The sequence below is a fragment of the Tetrahymena thermophila genome (genome assembly GCF_000189635.1).
Source record: "Tetrahymena thermophila SB210 genomic scaffold scf_8254686, whole genome shotgun sequence".
NCBI lineage: Eukaryota > Ciliophora > Oligohymenophorea > Hymenostomatida > Tetrahymenidae > Tetrahymena > Tetrahymena thermophila.
Window position 1 is genome coordinate 242,170 of NW_002476452.1, and position 16,249 is coordinate 258,418.

The window sequence follows — 16,249 nt, forward strand, 5'->3', positions numbered from 1 at the left end:
AATAAATGAATAGATAATATTCACTGATTTATTTCAAAGGATTCATACGAACAAACAAACATACATACATAATACATAGAAAGAGTTTGTTTGAAAGGTTTAATCTACAGAATAAATAAAATATAATAAAAAAAGATAATTTATATAATTATTGATATTAAGCAAGTAAGAAGAGATAACAAGGAAACAATAAATTTAAAAAAGAAAGATAAAAAAGGAATTTATTTATTCATGCAACAAATTTTAACAGAAGAGGGGTATTAGAGACTTGAAATAGAGGCTTCAAGATACAACGATATATGTACCATCCTAAAGAAATTAAAAGAAAATGGTTTTTTTAAAGCACTTTATGATCTTATCTTTTGCGTTTTCGCAAGTGAGCATGACTTTACTGTCAAGATGCTTACTTAAATGCAAAAGTAAAAGAAAGGAGAAGGTTTCAAATTCAATGAACTTTACAGAATCAATTCTGGCATTTTTTGCAGCAATTTCTAATTAATAAATAAAATTATTATTGATGATATTTTTATGCAGTTCACTTCAAAAGTCTGTTCTCAGATTGAAGATTTTGAAGATTAAAAGCATTAGCATTAAGGCGAGAATAGTTTCCATAGCAAGCTCTCTCCTCATAACTTACAGCAACCTGCTAACTAGTTTGGATAATCTCATTAAACCTCTGGTTTCCTTGCTTAAAATGTGTCTAATCAGTAATAAAAATTATTTTGTTTAATAATTAGATCTGCTTTAGCTCATTTTATAGATAAAATATTTATAACTTTTTTGATCAACCACAGAGTTTATTGAAAATAGAATGAAAATACTTACAATTTTATTAAAAATAAATGAATTAATTACTGGAAAGATATACATTAATTTTTATTAAAGTACACCAATAAACAAACAATCAATAAAATAAATTAATGAAAGAAAAGAGATAATCTTTTTTTGTGCATCATATTTTAATAATATTTGAATTAAAATCCTATTTTATTTTTTAAAAATAGAAATCTTTATATTTTATTTAAAATTGAAGAACAAATTTTTGAATGAATAAAATTAAAAATTAGATTTGAAAATAAATTTTTAATTTAAAATATTTTTAATTAAAAATTCAAAAAGAGAAGGTATTTCACAGTAGCTGTAGCAAGCTTCTACAAATATGGAAATAAACAATTTAAACTAAAACTTGAACTATATCATGCAATTTCACCCTGAAATAGATGTAGCAATTTAGCAAATGTAAAAGAAGACAACCCCAAGGACAAGCTCTCATCACTCAACTAGCAAAGCTTAAATTTAGCTACAGGATGGTACTTAAGCAACTTTTAATCCCTAATCAACTAAAAGTTAAAACAAGTCCCACTCACACTCAGTTTAGGAAATTTATAATAAGCATGAACCTTTAAATCAATACTAAAATGAATAGGTGATGAATTAAAGTGTAAATGGAATAAAAAATAACCACACAGCTTCGTAATAACAGTTATAAAATTAGAGTATCACTGCACTTTAACAGCAATAACCTAGATTCTATCAACAAAACTTGCTTTAAAATGCTACCAAATATTCTCACAGTCCTCCTAATCGCTCACCAGCTCTCCACAATACAAATTCTTAAATTAGAGTTAATAGCTTATAAAATAGTGTGCAATTGAATCCTTCAAATAACAATTAATAAAGCGGTTAATTCAATATTTAATAGTTTAACAGCACTGCTTCTTAGTAAAATGCAATAATGAACAACTCTAATTATTCTTCATCAGGACGTTAAAATCAAGTGAATAGCTACATGTAAACTTCTCCAGGAGGGGATACAATAGTCAGTAATTTCATGAATAATAATAAAGTGTATCTTCCATACAGTGAGTTCTCTTACACAAAAGGAGGTACTTTTTCCAAAAGCTAAAGAAAGTTACATGATATTCAAAATAATCCAGGTGTTGGCTAGTATGAGTCAGGACATAAAAAATCTTCTAGCAGTGTTCCATTTAACAAACAAGAAAAGAAAACTATTTTTGAAAAGAAGAGTGACTACTAAGGTACTTTGTATTATACTTCTCATCATTTTGTAGCAAAATCTCCTTAAGCATCATCTGTGTCAATAAAGTAGTGAAGCTAGCTGGCCCTATCAATTCAAAAAAATAATAAATAAATCCTTTTATAGCCAAATAAATATGATGTTAGTTATACTATTAAATTACATTAGAATCTATTTTCTTAATTGATTATACTTGTTTTTTAACTAACTGTCTTTACTTCTGGAAAATGCGAGTAGCTTTTTCCACTAAATAATAATTGAACTATTTTTTAATTTATTTTTTTTTAATATTATTCTATTCCCATAGATAATAGATTATTTTTAGAATAAGCCTCACTTTTTAAAAAATCAATAAAATCATAAATTATTCTTACATTTTTTATAAAAAATATTATTTAAATTAAACATTTTAATAAACTTCGTGATGATTTGATTTGGTTATAGTTAGTTGTTTGTTTTCTATATATTATAGATTAATTCATTAAGTTTTGTTGTCGGCCATACTAAGGTGAAAACACCGGATCCCATTCGAACTCCGAAGTTAAGCGCCTTAAGGCTGGGTTAGTACTAAGGTGGGGGACCGCTTGGGAAGTCCCAGTGTCGACAACCTTTTTTTTAAAATTAATTTATTACTTATAATTAAAAAAGATTAAATTGTTAGTATATTATATTATTTTGCTTTTGTAAAATTGTCTATTTATTTAATTTCATCTCTTAAATAATAATATTAAAGAAATATAATTACTAAATAATATCATCAATTTTGTTGTCGGCCATACTAAGGTGAAAACACCGGATCCCATTCGAACTCCGAAGTTAAGCGCCTTAAGGCTGGGTTAGTACTAAGGTGGGGGACCGCTTGGGAAGTCCCAGTGTCGACAACCTTTTTTTAAAAATTAATTTATTATTTGTAAAGATTAAATTTGTTTGTTTGTATATTATTTTTTTGCAACACTAAAATTTTCTATTTAAAGACATCTCTTAAATAATAGTATTACTGAAATAGATTGTAGTTACTAAGTTAGTTTTAATTACAAAATAATATTATCAATTTTGTTGTCGGCCATACTAAGGTGAAAACACCGGATCCCATTCGAACTCCGAAGTTAAGCGCCTTAAGGCTGGGTTAGTACTAAGGTGGGGGACCGCTTGGGAAGTCCCAGTGTCGACAACCTTTTTTTAAAATTAATTTATTAGTTATTATTTGAAAATATTAATTTATTAGTATATTATTTTATTTTGTTTTTCTTAATTGTATATTCAATGTCAGCTTAAAGTAAAAATATTAAACAAATAAGTTGTAGTTACTTAGTTATTTTAATTACTAAATAATATCATCAATTTTGTTGTCGGCCATACTAAGGTGAAAACACCGGATCCCATTCGAACTCCGAAGTTAAGCGCCTTAAGGCTGGGTTAGTACTAAGGTGGGGGACCGCTTGGGAAGTCCCAGTGTCGACAACCTTTTTTTTTAAATTAATTTATTATTTTTAAAGATTAAATTTGTTTGTTTGTAAATTATTTTTTTGCAACACTAAAATTTTCTATTTAAAGTCATCTCTTAAATAATAGTATTACTAAGTTAGTTTTAATTACAAAATAGTATTATCTATTTTGTTGTCGGCCATACTAAGGTGAAAACACCGGATCCCATTCGAACTCCGAAGTTAAGCGCCTTAAGGCTGGGTTAGTACTAAGGTGGGGGACCGCTTGGGAAGTCCCAGTGTCGACAACCTTTTTTTAAAAATAAATTTATTACTTATTATTTGAAAAGATTAATTTATTAGAATATTATATTATTTTGCTTTTGTGTAATTTTCTATCTATCCTTATATTGAAATAGGTATTAATAACTTAGTTAGTTTATTGATTTTAATTAATAAACAATTTAATGAATTTTGTTGTCGGCCATACTAAGGTGAAAACACCGGATCCCATTCGAACTCCGAAGTTAAGCGCCTTAAGGCTGGGTTAGTACTAAGGTGGGGGACCGCTTGGGAAGTCCCAGTGTCGACAACCTTTTTTATAAATATCAAATAAAAACAAAAAATTATTTTAAATACTTATTTTGTATAAAAAAAGTATTCATTAAAACTTTCTACAAAAAATAAATATTATTATGAAGTTTTTCTTGCATTTAAACTCATCAAAAAATTGAAAATTTTTGAAAATTTATTATTTTTAATAAAGAAATGCTTTATCTAAATATTTAAAGTAATATTTTTAGTTTATTATACACTTTAAAATTAAAATTCTAATAAATAAATTAATTTATTTTATTAAATTAAAAAATGATAATCTTATTTATTTTTATATTTTAATATTTTTAATTATTAGAAAATTTCAAATACTTAGTCCTTATTAATTTTAGGTGATTAATTATAATTATAAAACCTAAAAATATCAATTTAGTTTTTTTTTCTCACTACATAAGGTAAAATTGGTTTTATTTTTTATTTATGTAAATATAGTTTTTGAATTATAATAAATTGTTTTATAATGTTTACGTTTTATTATCAATTCATTTCTTATTATTTAATATTTTTTCTACATTTTTTCCCTTCAAGCTAACTAATTAATTAATTATATTCTCTTCAACATTTAAAATTTTACAATTAAATTGATGCATAGGGATTAGACTTTGCTTTATCAAAAATATTTTTTAATATAAAAATAAATTTATAATAATTAACTCTTTAATTTATTAGCTTTTTATTTGATTAATTTGCTTTTTTATTATGATTATACTTTTTTTAAGTTATTTTTAATAATTAGCTTTTGCTTTAATATTAATTGATTTCATTTTATTTCATTAAATAATTTAAGTTAACAAAACTAATAGTTTAATGATTTTGATAGTAATTGTAAATTTTTATAATATTTTATTTAAAATTACTAATAATTCATATGTAGAAATTTGCTTTTTTATTCAATTTTAGCTAAAAAATTTCTTAGTTTTTGATAATAAGGTAAATTTATTAGATTTTTTAATCGAAAATTTCTTACAACTTTGATCCAAATGATGGTAAAATAGAAAAAATAAAATAAAATGAGTAAGTTATATACTTTTGATACATTAGAGAAGCATTCTATTATTCCAAATTGTATGTTTTATTCTGAAATTCTTCTAAAAATATGTAAAAAGAAAAAAACCTTTGCAATTTTATTGCGATAATCCAAAACAATAAAATAGACTAATCTAAGGGTTTTTTAAATTTTATCAGAAATTTTTGAAAGAAATAATTAAAATAACATATTTAACTAAAGTAGAGAAAATTAATTAAATGGAAAGCACTCAATAAAAACCAAAAGTCAAGCAATTCAAAGACGATTTAAAAGAAAAGGAACTTAAAGCATTCAATGAGTTGAAAGCTAAAGTAGTTGAATAATGTAAAAAAATGAAGTTGGATGAAGACCAAGTTAAATTTGATAGATACACTGAAGATAATTAATGTGTAAGACTATTATGGGCACGTGAGTTCAAAGTAGAAAAAGCATTTGAAATGTGGAAGAAATGGGTTGATTGGAGAATAGATTTCAAGGCTGATGAAATAAAGGAAGAAGATGTGGCTTCAGAATTATAGAGTGGTAAAGCTTTCTGGCATGGAATGGATAAGTAGGGTAATCCATGTTTGGTGGTTAAGGTCAAATATCATCGTCCAGGAGTTTCTTCTCAAGATGTAGTTTTGAGATATTTTTTATATTTACTTGAAGAGGGAATTAGTAAATGTGAATAAGCAGGAACTGGTAAAGTCTCAGTTATTTGGGACAGGGAAGGTTTTGATAAAAAGAATTTTGATTCTAACTTGTTTAGCACCTTTAAGAAATTGAATCAAATTATGCAAGATAACTATGCTGAAAGACTCTCAACAATTTATATACTTCACCCTAATTGGTTTTTTAAGACTATTTATGCAGTTGTTAAGCCCTTTTTAACAAGCAGAACAAAAAGCAAAATTACTATTGTTGACAAAACTGAAGAATTAAAAAAGTTTTTCGAACCAAGCGAGCTCTTGATTGAACATGGCGGAACATCTGATTATAAATTTGTCTACCCTTTCCCAAAACCAATTAGTGATGAAAAAGCTTAAGAGCAAAATGCAAATTAATAATAACAGAATAATTTGATAGTAAAGTAAGTCGAAAAACAAGAGTAAGAGGAGAAGCCTTTAAAACCTGAAAATGTAAATATAGAATGTGATGAGGATCTTACTGAAGAAGATTATCGTAAAGTCGAAGATGAAATTTCAGAAAACACTAATTAAACTTCTTCAGAATATGACATAAGCTAATTATCACACAATATGTTTAACAAAGTCTTAACAATGAAATCAAAGTGAAATATTCTAATTTATTAAATATATAAATAAGCATGATGATTAATTAATTTCATTACAATATAACTATTATTATCATTATTTTAATACTTATTAGTAAATAAATTTATATATTCTAAATAATTATTCTAATAACTTACTATTTATTGATTAAATTCTTCAATTTTTCAACCATCAATTAAATATTTTAGTTAAAAATTATTTATAATAAACCCTCAAAATTTTCTAATTCTATTAACTTTACAAGGAGACTTAGCTCAATGGTAGAGCGCTGGACTCCAAATCCAGCGGTTGCGTGTTCGATTCACGTAGTCTTCAAATTTTTATTCATAGTGAAAGTTTTTGTAATTTGTCTTAGAATATTAGAATATTTAATATGTTGTAATTTTCATTCCTTTTTTGACTATATTAGTGATGGTAGGTAATCTAATAGCAAGGACAACTTTATTGCTTAAATATAATTTTTAAAAATTGAAGGGTTTTCAAAATTTCTTTAACTTCCTTTACAAAAGTCGCAAATTTTCAAAAACTTTATAATACACAAGGAGACTTAGCTCAAGTGGTAGAGCGTTGGACTCCAAATCCAACGGTTGCGTGTTCGAGTCACGTAGTCTTCAATTTTTTCAAGTCTTTTATTGATTGAATCTTTTGTAATTTTACTTTAATGGTACAAATTCCATTTCAAATAAAAATAAAACAAATTAATTTTAAAACTAAAAACAAAAAATTCAGATAAATTTTTTACTTGATTGGTTGAAGTATTCCAAAAAGTTAAAAATAATTGATTTAATTGAATCTTGAATTAAAATTTAATAAATTAATTTTTTAATTTTATGATTGTAGTTCCAAAATAAAGTAAAACACCTATCATATAAGGAGACTTAGCTCAAATGGTAGAGCGTTGGACTCCAAATCCAACGGTTGCGTGTTCGAGTCACATAGTCTTCAATTTTTTCATAATTAAAATACTCCAATAAATTATAAAATAAATGATTGAATTTAACCCAAAAGTAAAATTTTCTAAAAAAATTTAAAATAGTTTAAAAAATAAAAGGAGACTTAGCTCAAATGGTAGAGCGTTGGACTCCAAATCCAACGGTTGCGTGTTCGAGTCACGTAGTCTTCAATTTTTAGACAATTTTTATTTATTTATTTAATTTTAGATTTAAATTTGAAATTAGATTGAATTAAATTATTTTTAAATCTCTTTACTAAAAAAAAGTAATAAGAGTTAATGAACATGAAAATGGTTAGAATAATTTTTTTAGAATGATAAATATTTTTTAAAAGTTTTATGACAAATAAATTAAATAGATAGATTCAATAAAGGTTTTAAAAATATGGTCTCTTGTTAAATTTGATTATTAAAGTTGGAGTTTTAAAATAATTTAAAATACAAAAGGAGACTTAGCTCAAGTGGTAGAGCGTTGGACTCCAAATCCAACGGTTGCGTGTTCGAGTCACGTAGTCTTCATTTTTTCATTTTTTGTTGTTACTATTAAAGTAAATTTCTCAATATTGCTAATAAATAATATAAGCATTTATTATGCTTAATAATGACACCTTTAAAGTAAAGCAGAATTAGTTAAATTCAATATAAAAAAAGAAAATAGCTTTTTAATATTTTATGTATTAATTAAATGTAAGATTCTTTATTAAATAGCAATTAGCGTCTATGGAGAGTCATTAATTAAATTATTATAAACAAATTAATTAATTAATTGATTATCAGTAAAAAACAAATATGTGCAAAAATTTGAAAAGATTTGGTTTGCAAAAATTAACAATTTTCAAAATTATAATAATTAGGTTTGTCAATTATATTTTTGAAATGAGATAACTAGGAATTTCATTGATTCATTGATTGATTTATAATTTGGAATATTTATATTTTTGATTGTTTTAGTTAATTTGTAAAAATAAATATGCGATAAATAAATACGAAATATCCTTTATACTAAAAATCTTTAATGTTTGATTTTTTGTTTGTTTATTTGTTTCATTTGCAAATTATAATTTCGTATTTGAAATAATTAGAAAATTATTACAAAATTAATCTTGACTTAAAATATAAAGCAAATTAAGCAAAACAAAGCACATATCAAAAATTGGATAACAGTAAACATTTATTTATATCCATTGATTCCATATAATTTGCCTGTAGAATTTCATGTCCGTGGCTGCTTTGGTAAATAAGAAGAAGCTTATTTGTAATTTAGAGAGGTAATGCGAAAATTAGATGTCTGATTTCGAAAGAAACTTCAATTATAGCCACTCCTAGGAGGTATTGAGAAGCATTTTAATTTAGCTAGAAGATTTAGCTTAAGAAACTTAAAGTGAGGGGTGTTCTGATGAGTCTCTAATCAAGTAGATTTAGTTAAATCTTTAGCTAAAACGTTTATAAGCAAGAGTTTTAGAATGTATTGGAACTATCTATTTGGGTTTGACCTTACCGAATCAAAGTCTGAGTGTGCTAGAAAGAGCATCAAGCATACTGATAGAAATTTAAGAAATAAAGGAATAAAATTAGGATTTATTAGTTCAACAAGAATCGGATTTAGATGAAAAAGAATAAATTTCAAAAAGAGATTAGCAAGATTTGAAAGCAATAAGTAGAATTCTTATCAAAACTTCCTACTCTCTGTTCTTGAAATCTGAATCAAAGTAATGCTATAGATATCTTACAGACGCTCATAATTATTTAAAGTAGAATAACTTACTTAATTCAGAAGAGGAGGCGCTTTTAAACTTTTATTATGGTAATTTCTACCGTTTCATATTTTAAGATGAACTCTCTGAGCAGTGCTTTTTAAAATGCATTAGTATAAGAGAAAAAATATTTGGATAGAATTCAGCTATTGTTTATGATGCTAAATAAGAACTCGCTAAATTATATATTGAATCAGCCTAGTTAAATTAAGCTCAGCAATTAGTAGATGAAGTTTTTAAATATAAAATTAACGAATACGGGGAATCCAGTCCCTGTACTAGTCTAATCTATCTTTACAGAGCATCTCTTTTATTTGTGATTAGCTCAAACGTCGATGATGCTTTGAAAGATGTGCTAAAATCAATTTAGATTAATACTCTTTACATAGGTGAATATAATAAAATAAATGCAGAATGCTATCTTTTGCTTGGTAAAATACTGGCAAAAAAATATCCCTCTTCTAGAAATTATGAAAAAAGATACTATTATAATAATCCGAAAGCATCTTGTCAATAATTAAATGCTCCTTACCTTTTCTAATGGAATTAATATAAATCTAATGCTAACGATTTTTAAAGCTCACCGATATCATCTTCTTCATCATCATACTCTGCATCTAATTTCTCTTCAAAGTAATCGTCTTCAAACAGTTTAAGCTCACAAGATTATACAAATTAAAATTTCTTAAATCTCTAAAAATTATAATTCAACAAATACGTTCAGTAGCAATTCAAAGAAAGCAACATGACTAACTTCTGTTCAGAAAGTGCTAATAGTTTTTTTTTGAATGGCTAGAGTTAAATTAATGAAGAAATAGAGCTATTTTAAATATATTTTAATAAGGCTCTTCACATTCTTAAAACCCTCTTTGGAGAATATAATGGCTGTGTTGGGATAGCTTACAACGCAATAGGAAAAGTTCATATGACTTTAAAGCAGTATGAAAAGGCTTTAAACTGTTTTAACACTTCAATAGATATTTTTAAAGCTTAAAAAGAAGCTTAAGACTAAATAAACAATAACAGTTCTGATGATTTTAACTTTTGTTACTATTTTGCTGTAAAATATGCAGCAGATTGTAACATGAAACTAGGAAGACTTAAAACAGCACATAGTTTATATTAATAAATACTATAAATAAAAGATCTTTTAAATCTTATTTTTAATAACGAACAAACCGATGAAGACTTGAATTCCAAATAAAAGCTAGAATATAAATATAACTAACCATAAAAATAGCAACAAAACCAAGATTATTAACATCAACTACCATTTACTCTTTCAATAATGCCAACTACTTAATCAATTCTGCTAAATAGTTCTCAATCAATGATTGAAGACGAGCATAAAAAGCTTTTTGTTTCTCCTATCGACATCAATTCTTAATAAATTATAGAACTATTAAACTAATCAAAAACTGAAGATTGATTGATTGATTGAAAAATTATTTAAATTAAAATAAATTAACTTAATCAAAATTTTATATTACTTATTATTTATATAAAATAAATTAAACTATAGTCAATAATTATCTTAATATATATACTAATAATTGATAAAATGTATTTGCTCAATTAAATATATAGCTAATATACATAATGCACTCACTCATTTACTTTCTTAAATATAAAAATTCTATCAAAACAAAAAAACTCAAAAATAAATTTTTGAAAATAGATAAAGTAGTTTTTCTAAAGTGTTGGCTAAAATAAGGTAGGAAAAAATTTGAAGTGGATCAGATAGATAAATAGATCTCTGATAATTTAATAAAAGAAAACTATTAAAACTCTGATTTACTTTGTACTATTTAAAATTAAAAATTAATAAATTATTTTTGTTAAACAAACATAAAATCTTATATTTTCATAATAAATTTCTTCAATTTAAATCTTATTTTCTTTTATTATTAAGCCTAATTATTTTTATTTTTATTTTATTTATTATTATTAAATAAGAAAGTATGATGAGCTTTCTTTTACCCTTAAGTATACCTAAATATTTAATTTGTTTTAAATATAATTTTTATATATTTTAATTTTTATGTAACATTTAATTATGTTTAAAAAATATTAATTTCCATTATTAATACATCTAATTTATAAATATGAAATAATAAACGATCAATTATTAAAAGATTTTATTATTTTCTGCTAAAATTGTGATCGATCTGACTTTAGAGTAATTACTTTATTTTAGTGAATTTAATTTTTAAGTTTTATTTAATAACCTATGTATTAACTATCTAACAAAAGTTTGTAATATATAAAGATAATAATAAATCTATCTATATATCTATATTTTAAGTTAATTTATCCTATTACAAAATATCATAAATAAAATTTATTTTATTCTATTATTCTAATGTTTTTAAGTTAATTCGTCATTATTTCACCACATTTTTATCATCAAATGAAATATATTTTAAATTAAGTCAATCTTTTTGATTTAAGACACTTACTTTTAGCTTTCAATTATTATGATTAATCTATTTTACTTTTAATATAAATTAGTAAATTACTAAAAAATTAAATAGAGCAAGATTTTTAATTTAAAAAGTATTATTTAAAAAAAAAAAAAATAAGTAGATTCAAAAATAAAAAGAAAAATATTTTAATAAATTAAAAGAGTTATTTTTAAAATTTATTTTGAAATTAAGAAATATTCCAATCCAAAATAAATAAATGAATAAACTGTTTTTTACCTAAGAAAAAGTGTCAAATTTTAGAGATTAGTGCACTTTGTTAAACCAGAACCTAAGTCTGATGCACCAGCACCAATTTCATTACAACTTTTTAAATATTTAAGTAAAAATATAATTCATTTGTTAATTAGTTAATTAGAAAGAAAACATGAAGAAAAAATATGAAATAAAATTATGAATAAATAAATCAATAATAAAAGAAGAAGTTGAAAATAAAAAAATAATTTAAATTAACAAAAAGAAAAAAAAACTCATTTTTATTTTTAAAAATATCTAAATTTGCAAAGTAAATAAACTATTTTTTACTAAAGATCAAGTGCCAAATTTGAGAGGTTTTTACACTTACCTAAACCAGAACCTAAAACTGACGCTCCATCATCACCAATTTTACAGGATCTTTTTAAAAAGAGAAGAAAAATATATAATTAATTTGTTATTTAATAAGAAAAGATGAATAAAAAATATGAAATAATAAGAAATTGATTAATATTTAAAGATTAAGTTGAAAAATGAAAATATTAGCTAAATTAACAAATAAACAAAAAAAACTCAAGGAGAATAATAAAAAATAAACCAAATAAAGAGCTAATAAACAAATTAAAAGAGTTATTTATTTTTAATTCATTTTTATATTAATAAATATTAAGCCCAAAACAAATAAACTGTTTTTTACCGAAGATCAAGTGTCAAATTTGAGAGGTTAGTGCACTTTGCTAAAGCAAAACCTAAGCTCGATGCACCTTAATCATAAATTTAACTAGACCTTTTTAAAAGAAATAAAAGTAATTTATTAATTAGATAGTTAGAAAGAAAAGATAAGAAAAAAATATGAAATAAGAAGAAATAAAATAATTAAGTATAAAAAAAAATGAAAAATTAATTAAACTAATAAAATAAAGAAGAAAAAACAAAGGGAGAATAAATAAGAAAAAGAAAAATAAATAAATTAAAAAAGTTTTATCATTTTAAATTAAAAATTATCACAATCCAAAATAAATAAACTCTTTTTACCTAAGTATTAGTACCAACTTAGAGAGAATAGGGCATGTTGCTAAAGAAGAACACAAATCTGATGCACCAATTCCATCAATTTTATTGAACCTTTTTTAAAGAAGAAAAAAATTTATTATTTTGTTAGAGGGAAAAAAATGTAGAAAAATATGAAATAATAATAATAAATTAATTGATTAATAATAAAAGAAAAAGTTTAAAATAAAAAAATTAGTTAAATTAACAATTAAAGAAGAAGAAGAAAATGCAAGCATAATAAAAAAGAAATAGAAAAATAATTCAAATAAAAACTAATAAATTATTTAAAAAAGGTATTTTGTTTTAAAATAATTTTAACATAAAAAAATGTCATAATTTTCAAAATAAATAACTGATTTTACTCAAGATCTAAGTACAGAGATGAGAGATTAGTGTAAGTTGCTAAAACAGAACCTAAACCTGATATACCTTCATTTCCAATATTATTATTACTTTTTAAAAGTTGAATAAGAAAATATAATTAATTAATTATTTATTCACTTTGAAGGAAAAAATCAAGAAAGAATATGAAATAATAAGAAATGGATTAATTAATAATAAAATCAAAAGTTGAAATTGAAAAAATTTGTTAAATTAACAAATAAAGAAAAAAAAAAACAGAAGTAAAATAAAAAAAAATAAATAAAATCAAATAAATTTATTAGTTTTATTATTTTAAATTTATTTTTTTATTAAATAATATCACAATCCAAAAAAAAAAAAAAAGGTAATTACTTAAGATAAAGTTACAAATTTGAGAGATTAGTGCACTTTGATAAAGCAGAAACTATGCCTTAGGAACCTTCATCACCAATTTAATTAATTCTTTTTAAGTATTGAAGAAAAATTAAATAATTAATTAGTAAATTAAAAGGAAAATATGAAGAAAAAAACTAAATATTAAAAAATTAATTAAAAATATTTACAAAGAAAGAGGAAAAAAACACAATCAGAATATAACTGAAAAAGAAAAGAAATCAAATAAAAAGCTAATAAATTAATAAATTAAATGAGTTAAATTGTTTCAAATTCATTTTTACATTAATAAATATTGCAATTCAAAATAATAAACTTCTTTTACCCAATAAAAAGTGTCAAATTTAAGAGATTAGTGCATTTTGCGATAACAGAAGCTAAGCCTGTTGCACCTATTGCTTTAATTTCATTGTTACTTTTTAAATATTGAAGAAAAAAATATCATTAATTAATTAGTTAGAAGGAAAAATATGGAATAATAAAAAATAAATTAATTAATTCATATTAAAACCAAAACCAAAAGGAAAAAAAATAAATTAAAAGAGTTTTATTGTTTTAAATTTATTTTTATTAAAATATCGCAATCCAAAACAAATAAAATGTTTTTACGAAATATCAAGTATCAAATTTGAGAGATTAGTGCACGTTGCTAAAGCAGAACCTAAGTTTGATGCACCAAGTGCACCAATATTATTAGAGCTTTTTAAATATTGAAGAAAAAATATAACTAATTTGTTATTAAATTAAAAGGAATAAATAAAATTGTTTTTAATTTTCTTAGAATATCACAATATCTAAAATAAATAAACTGTTTTTACGAAAGATCAAGTGTCAAATTTTATAAATTAGTGAACTTTGATAAAGCAGAACCTAAGCCTGATACACCTTCATTACCAATTATTTCTAAGCTTTTTAAGCATTATTGAAAAAAAAAAAAATAATTAGTTAGTTAGAAGGAAAAAATGTAAAATGAAAAAAAAATATGAAATTATAAAAAAGTAATTTTATGGAAAAACAAAAGTTGAAATTAAATAAAGTTGCTAAATTAACAAATAAAGAAAAAAATAAAAGCAGAATAAAAAAAAAAAAAGTAAAACTAATTGTTTAAAATTTATTTTTTTAATTAAAAAATTCACAATATCTAAAACAAATAAACCGTTTTTACTAAAGATCAAGTGTCAAATTTTAGAGGTTTTTACACTTTGCTAAAGCAGAAACTAAGCATGTTACACCTTCATAGCCAATTTAATTTTCACTTTTAAAATATTGAAGAAAAAATATACAATTAATAAGTTAGTTAGCTAGTTATTTTATTAAGTGGAAAAAAAGAAGAAAAAAAAAAAACTAAATAATAAAAAATTAATAGTAAAAGTTTAAATTGAAAAAAGTTTTTATTATAAAATAAAGAAAAAAAAGAAATAGAATCAAAAAGAAAAAAAAATAAATCAATTAAAAAGCTAGCAAATAAATGAAAAGAGTTGTTTTAAATTTATTTTTATTTTAAAATATATAACAACCAAAAACAAATAAATTGTTTTTACTTAAGTTAAAGTGTTAAATTAGAGAGATTAGTGCAGTTTGTTAAAGCAGAACCTAAGTCTGATGCACCAATTGCACCAATTTAATTTCCACTTTTTAATAATAGAAGAGAAAATATAGTTAATTAGCTAGTTTATTTATTAATTAATTAAAAGGAAAAACTGTAGAAAAATATGAAATAATAACAAATGAATTAATTAATAATAAAAAAAAGTTGAAAGTAAAAAATTATTTAAATTAGCTAATAAATAAAAAAACAATTAAAATTAAAAAGAAAAAGAAAAATAAATCAAAAAAAAATCTAATAAATAAATTAAAAGAGTTATTTTTTCTAAATTCATTTAATAAATATCATAGCACAAAACAAATATATTGTTTTTTTTTTTTACCGAAGATCAAGTGTCAAATTTGAGAGATTAGTGCACTTTGCTAAAGCAGAACCTAAGTTTGATGCTCCGATTGCACCAATTTTCTTGCGGCTTTAAAAGATTGAAGCAAAAAATATAATAAATTAATTAATTAGTTTGTTAGAAGAAAAAATATGAAATAATAAATAAGGAATAAATTCATTATAAAATAAAATTTTAAAATTAAAATTAATAAATAAACTTTGTATTAATAAAAATCAATGAATAAAGAAGAGAATTAAGTAAATAACTTGAAAATCAAATTCAAAAAATATTTTAATAATATTAATAAATTAATTATACAAAAGACCAATATTGAGAACTTAATGAGATTAAAGTGAAGAGTTAGAAAACTTTTTTTATCAATAAAAATAAATTTAAAGAATATTCATAAAAAATAAATAATTACTTCTTCTAGATTGCTGAATTTTTAATTTTTTTATGTCATTTGTTTTTTTTTTTCAAAAATATTGAAAAGCAGTTTATGGTAATTTGATTAATTAAAAGAAAATTAAAAAATTAATTTACTTTTATTGCATGTTGATTTAGATCAAAAGAACAAATAAATTATAATAATATCAATTTATAAATTTACTTTTAGGAAGAAATATCACAAAAAAGTTTGTGAAACATTTATTATTAAATCTTAATAGTTCGTTTTTCAAAATTAAACTTAAAAATAAAGTAGGAATTAGAGATAAATAGTAAGTTGAAAAAATTCTAGTATTTAGA

The 16,249-nt window shown here is 22.7% G+C and overlaps 5 protein-coding genes across 5 annotated transcripts; 3 read left to right on the forward strand and 2 right to left on the reverse strand. All coding sequences in view use genetic code 6, as the record gives it.

Annotated features, from left to right (window-relative positions):
- Positions 1 to 231: 231 nt before the first annotated feature.
- Positions 232 to 2,113, forward strand: TTHERM_00449220 (hypothetical protein; the record flags this gene model as incomplete). The annotated part of the gene is made up of 2 exons (XM_001013322.2): positions 232 to 707; positions 1,120 to 2,113. 2 exons carry the CDS (start codon positions 232 to 234, stop codon positions 2,111 to 2,113), a joined length of 1,470 nt encoding a protein of 489 aa, XP_001013322.2.
- Positions 2,114 to 2,395: 282 nt separating this feature from the next.
- On the reverse strand, positions 2,396 to 4,175 carry TTHERM_00449230 (MFS transporter; the record flags this gene model as incomplete). The annotated part of the gene is made up of 7 exons (XM_001013323.2): positions 2,396 to 2,646; positions 2,784 to 2,921; positions 3,074 to 3,211; positions 3,364 to 3,501; positions 3,635 to 3,772; positions 3,924 to 4,056; positions 4,134 to 4,175. The coding sequence occupies 7 exons, from the start codon at positions 4,173 to 4,175 to the stop codon at positions 2,396 to 2,398; spliced, it is 978 nt and encodes a 325-aa protein (XP_001013323.2).
- Positions 4,176 to 5,322: 1,147 nt separating this feature from the next.
- On the forward strand, positions 5,323 to 6,378 carry TTHERM_00449240 (divergent CRAL/TRIO domain protein; the record flags this gene model as incomplete). The annotated part of the gene is made up of 1 exon (XM_001013324.1): positions 5,323 to 6,378. One exon carries the CDS (start codon positions 5,323 to 5,325, stop codon positions 6,376 to 6,378), a length of 1,056 nt encoding a protein of 351 aa, XP_001013324.1.
- Positions 6,379 to 8,545: 2,167 nt separating this feature from the next.
- On the forward strand, positions 8,546 to 10,513 carry TTHERM_00449300 (tetratricopeptide repeat protein; the record flags this gene model as incomplete). Its single annotated transcript, XM_001013325.1, has 1 exon — positions 8,546 to 10,513. The coding sequence occupies one exon, from the start codon at positions 8,546 to 8,548 to the stop codon at positions 10,511 to 10,513; it is 1,968 nt and encodes a 655-aa protein (XP_001013325.1).
- Positions 10,514 to 11,490: 977 nt separating this feature from the next.
- TTHERM_000449319 (cyclic nucleotide-binding domain protein) lies at positions 11,491 to 15,965 on the reverse strand (the record flags this gene model as incomplete). Its single annotated transcript, XM_012796931.1, has 15 exons — positions 11,491 to 11,578; positions 11,787 to 11,873; positions 12,093 to 12,182; positions 12,460 to 12,549; positions 12,798 to 12,887; positions 13,178 to 13,267; positions 13,551 to 13,640; positions 13,897 to 13,986; positions 14,181 to 14,270; positions 14,390 to 14,479; positions 14,737 to 14,826; positions 15,113 to 15,202; positions 15,500 to 15,589; positions 15,821 to 15,870; positions 15,927 to 15,965. 15 exons carry the CDS (start codon positions 15,963 to 15,965, stop codon positions 11,491 to 11,493), a joined length of 1,254 nt encoding a protein of 417 aa, XP_012652385.1.
- Between the last annotated feature and the right edge of the window lie 284 nt (positions 15,966 to 16,249).